The sequence below is a fragment of the Pocillopora damicornis genome, chromosome 3, assembly GCF_964200805.1.
Source record: "Pocillopora damicornis chromosome 3, jaPocDami1.2, whole genome shotgun sequence".
NCBI lineage: Eukaryota > Metazoa > Cnidaria > Anthozoa > Scleractinia > Pocilloporidae > Pocillopora > Pocillopora damicornis.
This window is the reverse complement of record NC_142672.1, coordinates 968,100-987,103: the sequence shown is the minus strand read 5'-3', so window position 1 is coordinate 987,103 and position 19,004 is coordinate 968,100. Positions and strand designations below refer to the sequence as shown.

At 36.8% G+C, this 19,004-nt stretch overlaps 5 protein-coding genes across 8 annotated transcripts; all 5 read left to right on the top strand.

The window, feature by feature from the left end:
- The first annotated feature begins 446 nt into the window (after positions 1-446).
- Positions 447-4,017, top strand: LOC113673984 (uncharacterized protein KIAA1143 homolog). The gene is made up of 2 exons (XM_027190466.2): positions 447-732; positions 2,344-4,017. The coding sequence occupies exons 1-2, from the start codon at positions 483-485 to the stop codon at positions 2,553-2,555; spliced, it is 462 nt and encodes a 153-aa protein (XP_027046267.2). The 5' UTR covers positions 447-482; the 3' UTR covers positions 2,556-4,017.
- LOC149047752 (uncharacterized) lies at positions 3,586-6,830 on the top strand. Of its 4 annotated transcripts, XM_089199702.1 has the most exons (5): positions 4,414-4,762; positions 5,151-5,221; positions 5,729-5,832; positions 6,097-6,205; positions 6,768-6,830. In XM_089199702.1, the coding sequence occupies exons 2-4, from the start codon at positions 5,178-5,180 to the stop codon at positions 6,201-6,203; spliced, it is 255 nt and encodes an 84-aa protein (XP_089055828.1). In that variant the 5' UTR covers positions 4,414-4,762; positions 5,151-5,177; the 3' UTR covers positions 6,204-6,205; positions 6,768-6,830. The 4 variants fall into 4 exon arrangements, with proteins under 4 accessions (XP_089055829.1, XP_089055827.1, XP_089055828.1 ...); XM_089199703.1 differs by lacking the exons at positions 4,414-4,762; positions 6,768-6,830 and adding an exon at positions 3,586-3,725 and having other exon boundaries at positions 6,097-6,348; XM_089199701.1 differs by having other exon boundaries at positions 4,008-5,221.
- Positions 6,831-8,350: 1,520 nt separating this feature from the next.
- Positions 8,351-10,316, top strand: LOC113673979 (uncharacterized). Its single transcript, XM_027190460.2, has one exon. The coding sequence runs from the start codon at positions 8,564-8,566 to the stop codon at positions 10,211-10,213; it is 1,650 nt and encodes a 549-aa protein (XP_027046261.2). The 5' UTR covers positions 8,351-8,563; the 3' UTR covers positions 10,214-10,316.
- A 2,201-nt stretch (positions 10,317-12,517) lies between these two features.
- On the top strand, positions 12,518-15,810 carry LOC113673929 (QRFP-like peptide receptor). Its single transcript, XM_089199696.1, has one exon. It carries the CDS (start codon positions 12,924-12,926, stop codon positions 14,055-14,057), a length of 1,134 nt encoding a protein of 377 aa, XP_089055822.1. The 5' UTR covers positions 12,518-12,923; the 3' UTR covers positions 14,058-15,810.
- Positions 15,811-16,549: 739 nt separating this feature from the next.
- Positions 16,550-18,878, top strand: LOC149047751 (QRFP-like peptide receptor). Its single transcript, XM_089199683.1, has one exon. It carries the CDS (start codon positions 17,466-17,468, stop codon positions 18,615-18,617), a length of 1,152 nt encoding a protein of 383 aa, XP_089055809.1. The 5' UTR covers positions 16,550-17,465; the 3' UTR covers positions 18,618-18,878.
- The last annotated feature ends 126 nt before the right edge of the window (positions 18,879-19,004 follow it).

Sequence of the window (19,004 nt, the reverse complement as noted above, 5' to 3'; positions counted from 1 at the left end):
TCATCTTTGTGAACTGCGGATAAAGAAATGAATACGAAAGCGATCTTCGCAGTAATGAATACTGCTTGTAAGCGGTGAAGAAAATAAGGCCGGGAAATTATTTTCACTACTGCCTAAGTAGTGTTCATTACTGCGAAGACCGCTTTCATATTCAGTCCTTATCCGCAGTTCACACAGATGATTTTCATTTGTTCACAGCGGCATTTGATTATATATCTTGAAATCCATCGGGGAACCTTGGAATATATTATTTTCCTACTCTCAAAGTCTGAACGCTGGAAATGCTAGAAGCTGGCTCATCAAAAAGAAAAAAATAAACCTTAACTATCGGCGAATGGCGGAAATTCTAAAGTGATATCTTAAGGGCAGCACCGACAAAAAATTTATATTGTATACGAAATAAACCTTTTTATACCACAATCTTCGTGTCCAGCGGAAATAGTTCTAAATGTGAAAAGCCTGGTAACTAGTTAGATTTCAACATGGCGGGCAGAAATGTCTCGTATTTGAAGCCTAAAACACCTTCTTTCATAGCGCAGTTCAAGGAGAAAGTGGGATATAAAGAACCAGATACAGTTGAAACAAAATTCGAAAAGCCTAATTCGTCCAAGTTAGATGACAGGGAACTGGAAGACGAGAATCCAACCGTAGTTTTGGGATCCAATGTAACCCAGGCCGAAGCAAATGTTTACCTCTCGCGTTTAAAGGCGGAAGAAGAAGCCGAAAAGACAGGTATTAACAAGCATACGATCAGCTACTGAGATTTATGTTATGATACAATAAAAGGGTATATTTAGAAATTGCTATTGGCATGATAAGGTAAACAAAGAAAACAGTATGCAAACGCTAATATCTGCGTTATCATTGGATCGGTTCTCCTCCTCGATAGCTGGAAGAAAAGTGGATTACCTTAAGATATTATCTTTGTGATATTATTTAACCTATCAATTTCAATCATTTGTTTAAATATGATATGAAGGTTTTTTTCTGACCAATCAACTTTACAATGTTGTTCTACTCAATGATTTGACAGTACACTAATTACAGTGCAATATTTCTGTTTATTTTGTTGATGTACTTACCCAGTTAGATTTTAAAAACCACTTAGCTGTGAGGCCTATTTGTAGTTAACATCTATAGACACTTGTCTTTTTCCTTTATCAGAATTTTATGGCTAATGTAAATGTAAATCAAAAGAAGAAAAACCATGCGAATAATACTTGAAAAAATATTTGATGCTGATGAAAACAATCACCTTGCTAAATGATAAACAGGACTTAAATAGAGAAAGATGTTTTTTTTTGTCTTTTCACGAGTGTGGGACAAAGAAAAAAATTCTGAGTCCCCATGAGGAATCGAACCTCAGATTTTCATATTCTGTGCTCTGATGCTCTAACCACTGAGCCACAGAGACTCCACAGTGAGTGAGGTCTATATATTCTATTCTATTACCACATTCACACCAGCTAAATGCATTTAGTTAAACCAGGTCTAACTGAAAGAAAATCAGAAACAGAAAAGTGAAAAACTGAATTTCCAATAGGTTTCAAGTACTCATGAACATAATTATATTTTCAATGTGCTAAATTTGAAGTTCATTTCATTATGGAAAACTGACCTGTCAACCATCCATTATTTAAATTCTCTTTAACATTTTCAACCTCTACAGGCATTACCCATGGGCATGGTAGATTTATGTTTTTTATGTTGTATTTGCCTTTATTAGCAGCTGTAATGCAACTATGTGGAGGATTTGAGAATGCTGTTTGATTTCATTAGCAGCTGAATTTGGGTTTCACTTCCCAAGATCTAATTGTTGACTCTCCCCTCCAGTTGCTACACTTTTCCTTGTAATTAGTTACAAAAATTTGGTGTTAGATCAAGATAACTGTTACCTGATAAGTTTGAGGATTCTTATTACCTGTTTGCTGGATAATGTATACTTATAATAGGGAGAAGTTACTTGTTAATCACTTCTGAGAGTTAAAGGGTTATGTTACTGTTTCATTTCCCGCCACCCAACTGACTTTCAGAAGAAATTATAATAATGATTGAAATATAAATAAATGATGATAATGCCAACATGTTTCAAAAACACCCTCTTGCTAGCAAAATTTTCCTATTGTTTTAGATGCATGTAATCAATAATTAATTTATTAGAAAATTTTTTCTTCATTTTTTTTACTCAACAGAACAACTCACTCTTTTGCAAAAGAATGGAAATGATATATTTTGTGAGAAAGGCCTTGTTATAAGTAAATTTTGAGTAGAAGTTGGCTGCTTATTACTTGATATAAACTAATTCTTACGGGAGCAACTCATTCATATTTTTTATGTCAACAGAAAAGAAAATAAATATTGGTGAAGAAGACGATACCAGTAAAGATGACGGGAAAATCGTTTTTAAAAAGCCAGGAAAGAGGAAATCAAAGGACAGCGAGAGGCAGTTGAAATACAAAGCAGATAATAGAAAGAAAGCAAAACCTAACAGTACTATGAAAAGTGTGAAAAACAAGACGCTTCTATCGTTTGATGAGGAAGAGGATGAAGACTGAAAAGTTACTTAATAAGGGTTGTTGGGGTGGAAGACCATTATGAACATCTCGTTTTAGGATGAAACTTCCAAGAAGAAAAAAGCCGGCAAATTTGTTGGATACGTTTGGAGCTTTGGTGGTAGCAGAAGTAATTAGACAGAGTCTCAATACTCAGTGGTAGAGCATTGTAGAGCAGAATCTGAAGGTCTAAGGTTCGATACCTCATGGGGACTCATTTACATTATGGCTAATGTAAATGGAAGTCAAAAGAAGAAAAACCATACGAATAATCCTTGAAAGAGTACTTGATGCAATGAAAACAATCACCATGCTAAATGAATTAGACAGAGTCTCAAGACTCAGTGGTAGAGCATCGAAGAGCAGAATCTGAAGGTCTAAGGTTCTAAGATTCCTCATGGGGACTCAAAAATTTTTTCTTTACTCCACGCTCGTAACAAGACGCAAAACATCTTTCTCTATTTCCTTACCGCGCTTAAAACTCTTTCTTATTCTATTTACAACAGCTTTCCGTGTTACGAACACTGGGTAAAATGCCAAATTTTAGTGTCATTTAAGTAAAATTAAACAACTATTAAACCCAAAGACAAATTTAAGCCATGTTTACTAAACTTAAACATGACTTAAAAATGTACCTTTGTTTAGGCGAGGTTTAAGCATTCTTAAATGCAAATTAAATCGACATTGAGATTTAAGCTATGTTTAAGTCATTTTAACCATACTTAAATCCTTTGAAAGATTTAGGGTTACTTTAAACCACCTTAAATCTAACGTTAAACCTATTGGGAAGATTTAAGGTCTAGTTAAAGGAGCCTTAAATACAACATTAAATTTATCATAATATTTATGCCGTGTTTAAGGACCTTAAAAACACATCAAATCTTTTGGTGTACACCAAGTCTACTTTATTGACATAATCTCTCACCAGAACCAGAAACCATACGAGAGCAGCCTCCAGCAACCTTCAATGAATTAATCATAGATTAATATTAATATTATGTATTTAGTAAAGCCACAATATTTCACGCTACTGATTTTATTGCTTTTTCAATTCTTTGGGTAATGAAACTGTGTTTGTTGATTGTGAACAAGAGACTTGATTTCTTGTGTTGGAAACTGTTTCACTAAAGGAAGGTGGTTGCACAGGGAATTTGACTAACCTGAGCAAATAAGGTACATTTCTTCAAAACCATATAATTTTAGTATATACCAAACCAGTGGACAGTGTTTTTTTGCATGCTCTGATTGGCTACTCAAACTCAGGATAGTACATGCATGTGCTATCCACTTCCCAGCTTAAGCTGAAGTGTGAAAAACTTTTTTTTGCAGTGTTCTGAGATATAAATTTATAATTCTTTTATCTCACTGGTTTGGTATATACTTCACAGCTCATTAAATATCCACCACCACTAAGGGGAATAATATTTATTGTTAAATATATTAAAAACAACAACGACATGTGAATGTAGATTGATGTTAATAACTGGCTGGTAAAATAATGGCACGGCGTGGAATAGGGCAAACTGCCATGAGTTTTACATTGTCAAGAGTTAAATAAGCTCCAGCAAAAAGACTGTGTATCCTATAAACAGGCAAAAAGTAGCTTGATGCTCTAGGTTTAAAGTTATTTGCGTCCCACACACAAAGGGTATTAAAACTTCCCAAGCATTGGTTTTGCTGAACAAGGAAACCGGGGTTTCTGAGCATGAAGTGAACAGCTCTGAACTGCAAACGTCACCAGACATCTCTAACTGAACGTTGAAAAGCGCGCGTTTGTATCGAGGACGCGGTATGTCTCGTCCCCAGAGTGAGGCCGAGATCCTTATGCGCATGACAAATACCGTATGAACGCCAATCAAATGTCCAAAACTATAATCGCGGGATATTTGATCTTTCACTGTCGTTCGTTCACTCGGTCGAGTTTCGTTTCGTTGCGGGCACGTGTTTGGATTCTTCCTCGATAGGATGATGGCTGCAAACGATCCAGTTCAAGAGAGACAGCTTGTTCTTATGGAAAGAATGAGTAGAAGGATTGATTCGATTCTCGAAGGGCAAAAGAAACTAGAAGATACGAATGCAGTCCTTCAACAAGAAATGCAAAGCTGAAGAACCAACTTGCGAGTCTGGAAGGGCAGGCAAAGAAGAAAGGCAACAAACGTTCTAAAAGCTCTCGCAGAGAATCAAATGTTGTGATTCCAAATGACTTAAGGGTAAATATTCTTTAATTACTTTAAGGATATAAATTTTTTCAACTTTAGTACCGTTAAGTTGTGTTTGAGAGTTTCAGTTGCGGTGTATCAGAAGCATAAAACGTGTCTTCAAAGACACCGCCATTCCGCCATCACGCGTGTTCTGTGTTAACTTAAAGCACAATATGTGTAGATGTTGGTTTTAGTGCTTGTCACAAAGTTGGAACATCCTTGTGCTGAATTCTTGTGCCTATTTTGCAAGCATTTAGCAAAAATACTGTTTACCCAGTTTAAAATTCCACTGTGTACTGTTTACCCAAAAACCCTGCTGACCCTGATTAAAGAAATAAACAAGTTTGTGGTTTGAATTGACTTTTGACATATGATGTTCTTCCATATTATCTTCCAGAAACGGTTTCGGTTCATCTACAAAAAGATGGTAGAAAAAAAAGTGACACAAGGTTTCATCATTGATGAGGAGTATGTTATTTTTTTACCATACATAAGATGATGTGTTTAAATAGCAAGGCACTAAGAGAGATGGCATGCAAAATATTAGAATTAAAACTTTACCACGAAGAACTAAATCTCTCTCTGACCAGCTTCTTCTAAGGGACTGTTAGTTATCTGTTTTGAGGTCAGTGTTTAGAGTCTGGGGCCAGTGTAAAATATTCAAATTGGGAGTAGGAGGTGGTAAACTTTTAGAATCTGTTATTTCAACTATTATGTTGCTGATAGATTAATACATGCAAATTTTTGTTTTGAGAAATCTTTTCCCCCCAAGAACCAGAAATCCCAATGTCAGTTTGAAGGTGTAAAAAGCATGTAGCTTCTGCACTGTACCAGCAGTGATTAGAAAATTGTCCCTCTTGTATAACTGCTTTACTTGAATTATTATTTCCTTTTTTGGCTGAATAATAATAATATTATTATAACTGCCTCTGGCTATTGTTTAAAACAAAAATAGCATTCTCATTTTTATTACAGTCCACAGTCAGAGAGAAACCAGAGTATTTTTACAAAAGTGAAAGAAGTACTGAAAAAAGAGCATGGAGGAGAAAGCTGCCTATGGACTGACTTACAAATGGAAGGTATTACATTACAGGAATCAAGTTTTAATGTTGTGTGCAAGTTAGAACAAGAAGCATTTACCTTGTGCAAAATCAAACAAATTTTCTGAAATATGTTGGACAGAAAACTTAAAAACTGAGAGGGAAAACACAATATTACCAGCATTAATTCTTTTAATTAATATATATCCATAAGCTGATGTTACATATACACATAGACTTGTCATTGTATTGTAATTTTAGGATATCATGCAGCGATAATAATTATTGTTTTTAACTCAACAGCTCAGTTTTATCGGTACTTCAAAACAACTAAAGAAAGAGAGCAGAGGATAAGAAAAGGGAAAATGAAGAGCATAAAGAAAAGTGCAAAAGGAGCAGGCGTTTGCTAAATGTAAGGACTAGCTAAGTTGTCTTGCTTTTGCCATGCTAAACCTATATTCAAGAATAAATTTTCAAGATAGTGTGGCTGAAGCATGGCTTCTGAATCAAACGTTTCAATTCAGTTTGACAACAAGTGTTGTTTAATACTGTGGCAAATTTGTGCATGGCATTGTACCAACATAATAATAGTTTGAAAACACAATACAATGTGGGATAATATACAGCAACAAAAAATGAAACAATGCCATGCACAAATTTGTCATACACTGTAAGTAGGACTGGTATGTTTACAACTGGTGTACAAATACACATTAATTAGGAAAGTCAACCTTGCTGGTAGTTAACCAAATAATATGGGTTTGCTTTAATTTAGTACTGTTTTGTAGCATGAATTTTTTTCTGGGAGTTCTATTTATTGCTGATTGTTATTTTCATATTTTATATCTTTTGTGGGATATCATTTTGAGTTAGAAAAGTATTTCTATTTGACAATAAATTATATGTTTCATAGATATAATTTGGTCTGGTTATTAACTAAATAATGACTAAATTGTTGCTTTTTGTTCCATTAGAAACTGGAAAGGCGTCAGTCATCCTATGAGATGCTACAAGCTTCTAAGACACCAAAAGAAAAACAGTATTATAGTGAAATCCTTTACATTGATTATATGAGTAGCGAAGAATCAGATTATGAGGAGAAAGAAGATTTCATTACTGGTGAAAAAGAAAAGAAACTGGCAAGATATGTAACCAAGAAGCTATCATGGGAAAGAACAAGCTTGACAAATGCAAAAGCCAGGCCAGACAGAACCTACAAAAATAATTTGACCCCCCATGCCAGGGCAATGGCTAAGCCAAGGAGTGTTGGTGGCATGTCGGAGAGGCCTGCACCTGCTGGCCCACTTTGGGCTGTCAGGCAGATAAACAAAGAGTCGTGATTGAAAAAATACTTAACACTTTTTCTACTTTTTATTCATTTATTTATCATGTATTTAATGGCAAACTGAAGTAATTGTTTTGTTAGAACAAATTATTGTCATCTAGATCACAGGGATAGTTTCTTCCAAGTATTGTTAAATTTATTGACTTATGATGGGGAAAATTTGTTCCTGTCAAGCATAAATAAGCTAGGTATGTGTGACATTTTAACTCTTTAACTCCTAAGATCTGATTGGTAACTATCCTCTCTAGCTGCTACATATTTCCCTGTAACTTAGTTATGAGAATCTGGTGTGATATCAAGACAAAGACCTATACCTGATAAGTTTGAGAATTCTCATTATCTCTTTGCTGGATAATTTCAAGATATTTTAGGGAGAAGTTACTTGTTAATCACTCCTGGGAGTTAAAGGGTTAATTACAAATAGGCAGTAGCTTTAAGAATGTGTACCAGTGAATTTAAAATAAAAGAAACTTGAAACATATATTGTTTAGTGTGATATGTGACCTGGTGGGTGGCAGTTTAGTAATGAAACAACAAAACAATAATATTTCACTGATTTCACAAATTTGATTCAAAACTAAAATAAGCAACAAATTTTGAGCAGATTAATTTGCATTAAATGGTACTTTGACAACATTAAATGTTTGAGCTCTGTTTACTTCAATTAAACAGTACTTAAACATACAGGAATGTTTTGGACACATTTAATGTGCACTTAAACCTGCATTAAGTTTTAGCCTTAAGATAGTATAAGCCAGGTTTAAGTCCAACTTAAATCTAGGTATAAGTGACTTAAACATCAACTTAAACTTATTAAACCTGAGTTTAAGACAGGATTAATCCATGTTTAAGGACACCTAAATATATCTTTTCTCCATGTGGAAAAGGCTGTCAGAGAGGTTAAACCTACGGCGAATGATAGTTAATTAGTATAATTGCTCATGTGCTTTCGAAATTTCCTGTAAATAAAAAGAGCAGAGACTGCGCATCTCTTGTTACAATTTTTTTTAGTACTCGTATCAAGATAAGAGCGCAGGTTTTTTAGGTCTACTGAATACAATCAGCCAAAACTTCAAGTGTCCCGCCAAACCTACTGTTTTGATTGTTTTCCTCGTTCTCTTTTTGTTCTGTATTATTGTAATTTATGTCAAGTGTGTCTTCTACGTCAAGTAAGAGCCCCAACAAGGCAAATCGATCGTCAAATACCATTTCGAACCTAAAGCCTTAGGTTCGAAAGCCTGATCAAGACACAAACAAGATGGCAATTTTGACTATATTATCATTTTCATTCATACAAGTGGTGACGACCTTAGCGCTATATCCTAGGGTGTACAGTTTCACTTTGCGTAATATATTTTTTCTTCATAACATTGTCGGCACACTCTTCCCTCAAAAGTCGCTGATTATTTTATTTCGTTTAGAGAAATGAGCAGCAGTACTTTGTTGGAAATTTTTGGACATGTACTTTTTAGTTTCACGAAAAGTGTGACCGATCATTATAACCCAGAGGAACCGGAGTTAAACAACGAGTTATTTGGGTATAATCCTCTCGAAAGCACAGGTCGAGAATGGTATTATCACCCTGTGGATGAGCTTGTTTACCAGGAATACGGTGGAAAAGATTTAATCACGAGCACGAGCTATCTAGCTGCGAGCAGTCTTGATGTAAAGGTAATTGATGCATGTTCTACAGAGGTGAACGAAACAGAAGCGAACGAGATAAAAGTCGACAACAACAGTGGCACAGCTTGGAAGCGTTTGAGACCTTCCGTTTGCCGTACAATTTTACAATCGCTGTCTATCGGAGCCTTGATTTCATTGCTGGCTGCTATCATCTCAGGTGCGGAGTACATTTTGATCTCTTATCTTTGTTATGAAACTATCAATGTTTGTGAATTCGAACCGCAAAGGACATCAATTCCCCTTCGAGTTCAGTGGATGCGAACAATTGTGATTGCGATGGCTTATTTCTTTCTCTATAATTGGTTCTTTTCAAATGTGCTGCTACTTTTTCGCTTTTATCAACTACATGGACTGAAGAGAAGATTGTTTCTAGCTTTCTCCATTCCCTTCTGTATCGATGCTACCTATCGTATCACACTACAGGCTTTGGGAATGTCGTTTTCGAAACTTTCCTTGGTTCAAAATATTCCCACAAACATTAATTTTCTCACAAGCTTCGGTGTCCAAGTTTATCTCCTTGCGAAACATTTTTGCACCCAGTCAGTGAAAAGGCAGATCTCTTTGTTCTGCCAAATGACAGTACCTCTTTGCCTCACGTTTATTATCGGTATGATCTTCAAGTATCTGATTTATCCAGCATACATCAAAGAGGATACAAATGGTAAGCTACTCATTGCTGTATTCGCACCGTTGACTGGGGTGTTATTGAAACCAATAGCACGCATCTGCGCCCAGAGGCTATGGAACATTACCCATCCGGGTTACTCTTACGTGCTATCAGCGCCTTTGTATTACGGATCAGCGGTTGTCTTTCGAATTTTACAAGCGGATTTGGACAATTTATGGTCAATCGCGCTTCTTGGGATAATTCACGGAGCTGCAGAAGTTATAGAACGTAGTGCCATGGTTTTAATTGACCACATTTGTCATGTGCTATGCAAAAGAACCTCTGCTCCATTGGGAAGTTTTCGTACTCCCCGACGCGAAAGACTCATGGCTGACATCGCCATCATGAGCATGCTGTCTGAGTCAGCGGCTATAGTTTCTGTGAACGGCGTCATATACCTGTATCAATGGGTCTACATCGAGGACAGCTCGTGGTCAAAACTGTTGCAGTCTTTTGCCATTTTCACTTCCGTTCCTCTATTTATTGAATGGTTTTTTAACAGCATGTCTCTGGCGATCGAGACTCGCTATCAGAATATGGCTGTTATGGCTGTTTGGCGAAAGAGATGGAAGAGGCATTTTCTCGTGGCGATTGTCAACACGGTGCCGATTGCATTAACTCTCAGCACCAATCAGATAGCAGTGGTTCACGAGAGATTTGATCGAATTAGAGTCAAGCCTTGTAGAATGCCATTTACACGAAACTTTACATCAACATCGTCGTAAATTTGCGCAGTTTCGAGAGGTGTAAGCATAATAGAGCCTTTTTTTGATGAGATTTTAAATGCAAAGTTTAAATAAACGGCTTGGTCACCTTAGAAATTGAAAAGTGTTATATTGTGTGCTATTATAGTTTCACACTGGTTTTTGCGATCGCCTTTATCTTCCCAGACCTAATTGTATGAGCGGAAACTAATTATAAAAAATCCTCAAGAAAATTGATGTTCAATGCTTTGCATTTAAGCGAACGAGTATCTTTTCAATGAAACGTTTATTTATCGACCCAGAACTGCTTTTCATAAAAGGCATCAACCTGAGTTGTGCAAAATATTTTCAGATAAGGAAGAAGTGAAATACACGAATAGTAAGTCGTATCACAAAATTGATACACAAATTCAAGTAAACAATAAGGAAAGGATTTTCTCATCAGCTAAAAAGCAACCGATTAATTTACTTTCAACCTCAGTGGAATCTTTCACTATTTTTCATGTAACGAGCTGAATTAAGCATGCATTTTGATTGGTTGTTACTCATGATCTATTGGTGGACAGACGCACAGATAATGTAACCATTGACCATTTTTTGCCCCTATAATTTAAAACAAATGGATTCCATTTTGGTGGGTGTCTGTTAAGCAGTAGATCACATGCGAGTGTGTCACGGATGTTCTTACCACACCTGGCATCCTCTGTGATCTGTTACTGAACAGATGTACGGCAACATGCATGGAGTCTATTTGTTGAAAAGAAATGTTATTTGTGATCATGATACTCAGGAATCGAAAACAAAAGAACAGAGCCATGAAGATATAAAAAAACCGGGTAGAACCTGAAAATAATTTCTGACCGGTTTCACAGAAAATATGGCATCAGAAAACACGTCTTCACGATCGCATGACATGGTCCGTGAGATTATTTTGCTATTCTTTAGGGTTTTTTACTTTCAATCAGTCAATCCTGTGAACCAAAAAGCTATTTGTTTTGTCATGAGTGTTGGATGAACACGAGGAGTTGAACTTCAGACATACGGAATTTATGCCCCGATGTATCCTTTCTCGTTGAAATTTTTTCAATCAAAATGAAACTCAACTTTTCCACATATCTTAAAAAAACCAAAATACTCAGTCCATCAGAGGGAGTCCAGCCACCTTAACCTTGTATATGGTAAACAACGCAGATATGTCACGTTTCACAGAGAAATAAATATCATGTCATTTACGTTTAATGCAAAAGCGCGATGGAAGGCCACATTTATTTTCCTGCATGGGAGATAAACAAATTAGCTCTCCATGACAACTCACCATGACCATAACTTTCCCTAAGGTCATTTTCTTATTTCGTGCGTTATGCGTTTGCGTTGGGATCAAAATATCGCCATATTCTATTACTTTTTCACAACGAAATGTTTGTTTGGCTTTCATTTCAATAGTAAACACTATGTACCATCACCTGACTTGATCCCTTGTAAAATTTTAATGTAGTAATTTTACATCACCAATCTCTTTGAATTTTGTTATCAGTAAAACGAGGACAACACAAGCCCCTCTTTGCAGGAATAACTTTAAAAAATTCTAATAAAAAGCCGTGTCAAATGTGGTGTCATTGTTACATTCGGTTTGCAGGTCATACTACAACGCAACGTTTTATAAAATGTAATGAATTCAAATTTAACAAGGTCTAATTACAAAGCTTTCTACTTCATTGCTCCTGTCAGTCAGTGTTTTTTGACCTTGATTTTATCAGTACAAACCTGAGGAACAGGTGACCTCGCTCAAAATTTAGGTTTCATTCAGGTGGCCTCGCTTTAATATATGGTATGGTTTACTTAGGTTATTATAATAGTAACATTCACTCTTGCTCAGCATGTTATATATATCAGTAGCACGAATGCACGTCAAAGACCTTCTTGGAGAAAACTTATTGTTCTAGAATTTCTTCCTAAAACCCCCCTACAGTCTCTCTATATTGTGGTTTTTTCGCGCGACACTTCTAAGAGAAAATTGTCCAGCAAAACTTGGCAGTGGAAACCCCAGTGAATCTAGGACGTTAAAAAAAGATGAAGTAATTTTGATGATAAAAAACAAACGTTGCACTCCTATTCCTCCACTTTTTTCGATGACAACCTGTGCATGTTCTTGCTTTTCCATATGTCATACTATGAAAGATCGACAATTCTTATTTTCGTTTTATTCTAAATTTCAATTAGGTCAACTTTCTTTTAAAACAACATGCTATCTCAGGTTGAATTAAAGTTTCATCGTGTTTCATCGCCTTTAAAGTTTTTTCCAATCGAACTTTCAACACATTTTGATAAAAAATGAAACAAAGCAAACTTTATTTGTGTAACTTTCTGTTTGAAACCAATTACGAGGCGCGTGACATTACCCACTACTTTTAGAATATCATCTTAAACAATAGAGTTGTGATTGCATATTTTAAAAGATCCTTAAGAAACCACGGGTTACACAGAAATGCTGCAGTTTCACCGGATCCAGCAAGGTTGAAAGATATGTCCTAACGTGTATTTTTTCAGTCTTGTTAAAGCAACAAAGAGTTTAACTACCAAACTCCAATTATTTGCGAAACGGCGATCAATTTCCGAACTGCAGTTCTCGTAAAGGACTGAAATTTGCCTCGAAACAGATCGTTCGTCGCGAACCTGACTTCACACAGAAAATCTAATATAGGGGATAATTTTTTAAGGAGAGAATCTTACTATGACAGGTTTCAGCATTTCTTCAACCTTGTCCACTGAAAACTTCTCGACGACTATCAGTGGAACAGTAGAGTCGAAGGGTGTGGAAATAGTTAAGAGCACGCTTTATGCGACTTGTGGTGTCTTTGGTGTTGTCGGTAACATCCTAACGACAATTATTTTGACGAAGATCAAGGCGAAGGAAACGAGAGTAATGGATTTCTACATGATTAACTTAGCCATAGCGGATTTAGGAACTTTGCTCTTGGCATTTCCAATTACCGCGATACGAGAGAGACTTCCGAATGATTGGCCATTTGGAGAGTTTGTCTGCTTGTATTTCCTTCCACTTACCGACATATTTCACGGCTCGTCTGTTTGGTTCATTACAGCAGCTGCCATAGAAAGATATCAGAAAATTGCCAGGCCTTCCAAAGTAAACGTCAAACTGCCAATAGCATTGAAAAGAGCACAGATCGTTGCAGTGAGCACATGGGTGGCGTCATTCGTGGTCTTTTCATTACCGCTATATTTTCTTATACGCTGCAGAGAGGTTTCTACTAGTGGAAGATTTTGGTGTGGTTCAGAGTGGCCTTCATTAGGCACAGGCCTTGCTCTATCCAAACTTTACTTTACTTTCATCATCTTTGTATCTTATGTTATGCCACTATTTGTGATATCGGGAACATTCCTCGCAGTGTCGCACAAACTAAATAAAAGCAGCAAGTTTATCCACGCTATCAATTCGCAACATGAGAAAGACAATGAATTAGGAAACTTACACAGTAGAAAGTTTAGCCCAACAAGAAGGCATGCTATTCGGCTTGCTCAAAACAGACGCGCTAAAATGATTTTAACACCAGTTGTTGGAGTGTTTGCTGTGTTCATGCTTCCGCTGACAATTCTTCGCCTATGCGTTGTATTTTGGCCCCCTTTTTTCAAACAAACATTTTACAGCGACTGGCTGTTTGTGGTTTCAGTCGGTGTTATAATCAACTCGTCTGTAAACCCGGCTATATACTCGGTGGTTAGGAAAGACTTCCGCCGCCAAATGGTCCGATTACTTTGCTGGAAGAGAAGATCATCGCGGGGCCAGAAGCGTAATCGAGCTCTTGTTTCTGTCAAACTGGATCTCAATCGGATTTCTCGTTCTTGAATCAGAGATAAAGTAAAATCGCGTTTAACTCGAAGAGTTACATTCAGCTGCTTTAAGGATTAATTTGTTTATTTTAGCACGTTTTCGATTGACGTTGTTTATGGAGTGTATTTTATAAAATAGCCAACGTTATATAGTATAGTTGTTTTAAAAGCATTCGTCATATGTTACAAACAAGAATTCAGCATAAATCTTTCACATTTATAAACTACTAGGATTCAATCTGAAATAAAGGTGTTTATCCGAATGACAAAGTTGTGCATTCAGCATATAGTTTCGCGACAAATTACCTTACAAAGCCGGAGGAGATTGACATTGTCAGCCCAGACGTGCTTTACCAAGTTGAACCGGTATTGAGTACTTTTGAAAACGTATACAGAGAAGTCGAATCTAAATATAGAAGGGTTAAAAAGCAGCAAGAAACATTTACCGACAGACTTATTGAGTCGGCGACAGGAGAATTACAAGCAAAGAATCAAGTAATCGGTGACGAAGCCAAAGCTAATTTTTTAAAATGCGCAGAACAGTTCGCCATTTATCAGAAATCATTCGCAACTGAAAAGCCGCTGTTTAAACACGAATCACTTGAAGCAATGACTTTAGCAGTAATAACAAAAATGACCGATGTTTTGAGTTCGCAAAAGTACGCAAGCCGCGGGCTAGAGAAATTGTCAGTTCCTACGTGGTATGGTGTTAGAAAGTCTTGCGCAACTTGGAGGCACGAGTTTCAGTATTGGATGAATAAGTATAAACAAGACAAAGATGAACAATCGTAAAGGCTTCGGAAAGCATTACCCACCCAGGCAAAAACTCGTGTTGGTCGGATCAAGTAAGGCCGTGCAAAACGATTGAACAGGCGTAAAAAATTCCCGACACCGAATTTGGAGATCAAACGAAATTAATTGATACGCTCTTAACCGAAATTACAAATCTTAAGCTAATAAAGTGCGACCCGAAATCGCTTTCTCGCTACGCGGCTAGAATTCTTTGTTTCGTAAGCAACATGGATCAAAACAGCTGCGCAGTGACAAGTGCCTTAGAAGCACCCTTTGTGATGTCTCAGCTTTTATCAAAGCTAGATCCAAAAGATGACATTGACTTTGGCCGAGAAATGCAACGCGTGAAAAATGAAGAGAACGTTCTGAACCTAATAGATTGGTTAAACAAGGAAGCAAGCTTGCGATCTCGCGTCAAAAGGGATACCTGCAACGACACAGAAGATCGCCGATTTCAAAATCAGCGAAGTCAGTCGGATAATCACTCCGCGAACAGTGAAATGCCCGATGATGAAATTTGTCTAGTAGGTTGCGAAGCAAAGCATTTACTTTCTGCATGTCCAGTGTTCCAAAAATCAACAGTAGACCAGAGAAAAAAACCAGCCATTTCGTTTCAATTCTACCGCATTCATTTTAGCGACTCGCACAGTATACGCAAGAATTAGATGTGAACAAACCACTGCATTCGAACTATTGAAATTGTTACAATAAATCTTTGCTTCTTCTGATGCAAATCAACATTGGTACGAAACGTCATAACAATAGTAGAGACTACTGCGTCCAGTCACAAAAATAACTCAGTCTGATTTTCTAAAACAATAACATTAAACAGTTTTTGAACAAGAACAAAGAAACTACTCGAATTACAAGTCGTTCGTAAAGCCTATGATAAGTAAACATGTTTCTATTCTGAACTATTGGAACTCTCAGCTTATTTTCAGATGCAAATAAACATTAATGTCAACGTCTTAACAAAAGTGGAGACTATTACATCGAACTCAATCTTATATTCCAATTTTAACGGTTATTAACTATTGAGGGATCCGAAATAACACCTTAACAATTACGAAGACGTCTAGAGTCTGGCAATCTGCAGATAATGCAGAGCCACTCGCCCTCCGGGGCAGTCTTAAATCCCTAGCAGCTCATGTGTAACCTTTCCTCGCACAACTCTCACTTTACCATGTAGTCCCAACACTCGGGCATTGCACAACGACGAAATAAATTAGTGTCACAAGTTTGCCTCTTATTGAATCTAGCGGTGGTCACATGTGATCTACGACTGAAAAAAAAAAACACAGCAACATGAAATATATTTGTTAAGTAAACTATCTTTTTTGGCCTTCAGCTCAATAGTAAACACTATGAACCACCACCTGACTTGATGCATTGTAAAGATATAATGTCGGGATTCTCTTTTTAACTTACATTACCAAACTCTTAAAATTTTGTTATCAGTAAAACGAGGACAAAAAATTCTTATGAAAAGCCTTTTTAAAAGTGAAGTGTTTTGTTACATTCAGATTGCAACGCAACGTTTTATCAAATATAATGAATTCATATTAAACAAGGTCCAAGTACAAAGCCTTCTACTTCATTGTTCCTGTCAGTCAGTGTTTTTTGTACTTGATTTTATCAGTACAAACCTGAGGAACAGGTGGCTTCGCTAAAACTTTAGGTTTCATTCAGGTGGCCTCGCTTTAATATATGGTTTAGATGGTATAGTTTACTAAGGTTTATATAATAGTAACATTCACTCTTGTTCAGCAAGTTATATATATTAATAGCACGAATACATGTCAAAGACCTTCTCGTAGAAAACTTACTGTTCTAGATTCTCTTCCTAAAAGCCCTACAGCCTCTCTATATTATGGTTTTTTTGCGCGACACTTCTAAGTAAAAATTGTTTAGCAAACCTTGGCAGTGAAAACTCCAGTGACTCTAAGTCGTTAAAAAACAGATAAAATAATTTTGATAATAAAAAAAAAGAACGTTGTATTCCTATTCCTCCATTTTTTTTCGATGGCAAGCTGTGTATGTTATTGCATTTCCATATGTTATACTATAAACGATCGACAATTCTTGGTTTCGTTTTATTCTAAATTTCAATTCAGTCAACTTTGTTTAAAAACAACATGCTATCTGAGGTTGAATTAAAGTTTCCTCGTGTTTCATCACTTTAAAGTTTTTTCCAATTGAACTTTTAACACATTTTTGTAACAATTAAAACAAAGCAAACTTTATTGTTGTAACTTTTTGTTTAAAACCAATTACAACGCGTGTGACATTATCCACTACGATTTGAATATCATCATAAACAATGGAGTTTTGTGTGCATATTTTAAAAGACCCTCAAGAAACCACGGGTTCCACAGAAATGCTGCAGTTTCACCGGATCCAACAAGGCTGCAAGATATGTTCCAATGTGGGTATTTGTTCAATCTTGTTAAAGCTTCAAAGAGTTTAACTACCAAACTCCAATTATTCGCGAAACGGCGATCGATTTCCGAACTGCAGTTCTCGTAAAGGGCCAAAATTTGCCTCGAAACGGATCGTTCGTCGCTAGCCTGACTTCAAACAGAAAACCTAATTGATAGGAAAGGCGATAATTTATTAAGAAGAGAATCTTACTATGACAGGTTTCGGCAACTTTTCAACTTTGTCCCCTGAAAACTTCTCGACGACTATCAATAGAAGCACAAGCAGTGGCGAGGCAATAGAGTCGCAGGGTATGGAAATAGTTAAGAGCACGCTTTATGCGACTTGTGGTGTCTTTGGTGTTGTCGGTAACATCCTAACGACAATTATTTTGACGAAGATCAAGGCGAAGGAAACGAGAGTAATGGATTTCTACATGATTAACTTAGCCATAGCGGATTTAGGAACTTTGCTCTTGGCATTTCCAATTACCGCGATACGAGAGAGACTTCCGAATGATTGGCCATTTGGAGAGTTTGTCTGCTTGTATTTCCTTCCACTTACCGACATATTTCACGGCTCGTCTGTTTGGTTCATTACAGCAGCTGCCATAGAAAGATATCAGAAAATTGCCAGGCCTTCCAAAGTAAACGTCAAACTGCCAATAGCATTGAAAAGAGCACAGATCGTTGCAGTGAGCACATGGGTGGCGTCATTCGTGGTCTTTTCATTACCGCTATATTTTGTTCTTCGCTACAAAGAGGTTTCTACCAATGGAAGATTTTGGTGTGGTTCAGAGTGGCCTTCATTAGGCGCAGGCCTCGCTCTATCCAAACTTTACTTTACTTTCATCATCTTTGTATCTTATGTTATGCCACTATTTGTGATATCGGGAACATTCCTCGCAGTGTCGCACAAACTAAATAAAAGCAGCAAGTTTATCCACGCTATCAATTCGCAACATGAGAAAGACAATGAATTAGGAAACTTACACAGTAGAAAGTTTAGCCCAACAAGAAGGCATGCTATTCGGCTTGCTCAAAACAGACGCGCTAAAATGATTTTAACACCAGTTGTTGGAGTGTTTGCTGTGTTCATGCTTCCGCTGACAATTCTTCGCCTATGCGTTGTATTTTGGCCCCCTTTTTTCAAACAAACATTTTACAGCGACTGGCTGTTTGTGGTTTCAGTCGGTGTTATAATCAACTCGTCTGTAAACCCGGCTATATACTCGGTGGTTAGGAAAGACTTCCGCCGCCAAATGGTCCGATTACTTTGCTGGAAGAGAAGATCATCGCGGGGCCAGAAGCGTAATCGAGCTCTTGTTTCTGTCAAACTGGATCTCAATCGGATTTCTCGTTCTTGAATCAGAGATAAAGTAAAATCGCGTTTAACTCGAAGAGTTACATTCAGCTGCTTTAAGGATTAATTTGTTTATTTTTTATTTTAGCACGTTTTCGATTGACGTTGTTTATGGAGTGTATTTTATAAAATAGCCAATGTTATATAGTATAGTTGTTTTAAAAGCATTCGTCATATGTTACAAACAAGAATTCAGCGTAACTCTTTCATATTTATAAACTACTAGGATTTAATCTGAAATAAAGGTGTTTATCCGAATGACAAAGTTGTGCATTCAGCATATAGTTTCGCGACAAATTACCTTACAAAGCCGGAGGAGATTGACATTGTTAGCTCAGCACGAAATCGTAACTCTCTCTGCCCGACAGTGTAACCTTGGGTAAGGGCCGGG

Excerpts from the sequence above, each read along its gene's own strand:
- LOC149047751 (XM_089199683.1), top strand. The coding sequence starts at position 17,466 with ATGACAGGTTTCGGCAACTTTTCAACTTTGTCCCCTGAAAACTTCTCG.
- LOC149047752 (XM_089199701.1), top strand. The coding sequence starts at position 5,124 with ATGATGTTCTTCCATATTATCTTCCAGAAACGGTTTCGGTTCATCTAC. Across the intron at positions 5,222-5,728 it reads GGTTTCATCATTGATGAGGA|TCCACAGTCAGAGAGAAACC; the intron begins GTATGTTATTTT and ends TTTTTATTACAG. Across the intron at positions 5,833-6,096 it reads GACTGACTTACAAATGGAAG|CTCAGTTTTATCGGTACTTC; the intron begins GTATTACATTAC and ends TTAACTCAACAG.
- LOC113673984 (XM_027190466.2), top strand. The coding sequence starts at position 483 with ATGGCGGGCAGAAATGTCTCGTATTTGAAGCCTAAAACACCTTCTTTC. Across the intron at positions 733-2,343 it reads AGAAGAAGCCGAAAAGACAG|AAAAGAAAATAAATATTGGT; the intron begins GTATTAACAAGC and ends TTATGTCAACAG.
- LOC113673979 (XM_027190460.2), top strand. The coding sequence starts at position 8,564 with ATGAGCAGCAGTACTTTGTTGGAAATTTTTGGACATGTACTTTTTAGT.
- LOC113673929 (XM_089199696.1), top strand. The coding sequence starts at position 12,924 with ATGACAGGTTTCAGCATTTCTTCAACCTTGTCCACTGAAAACTTCTCG.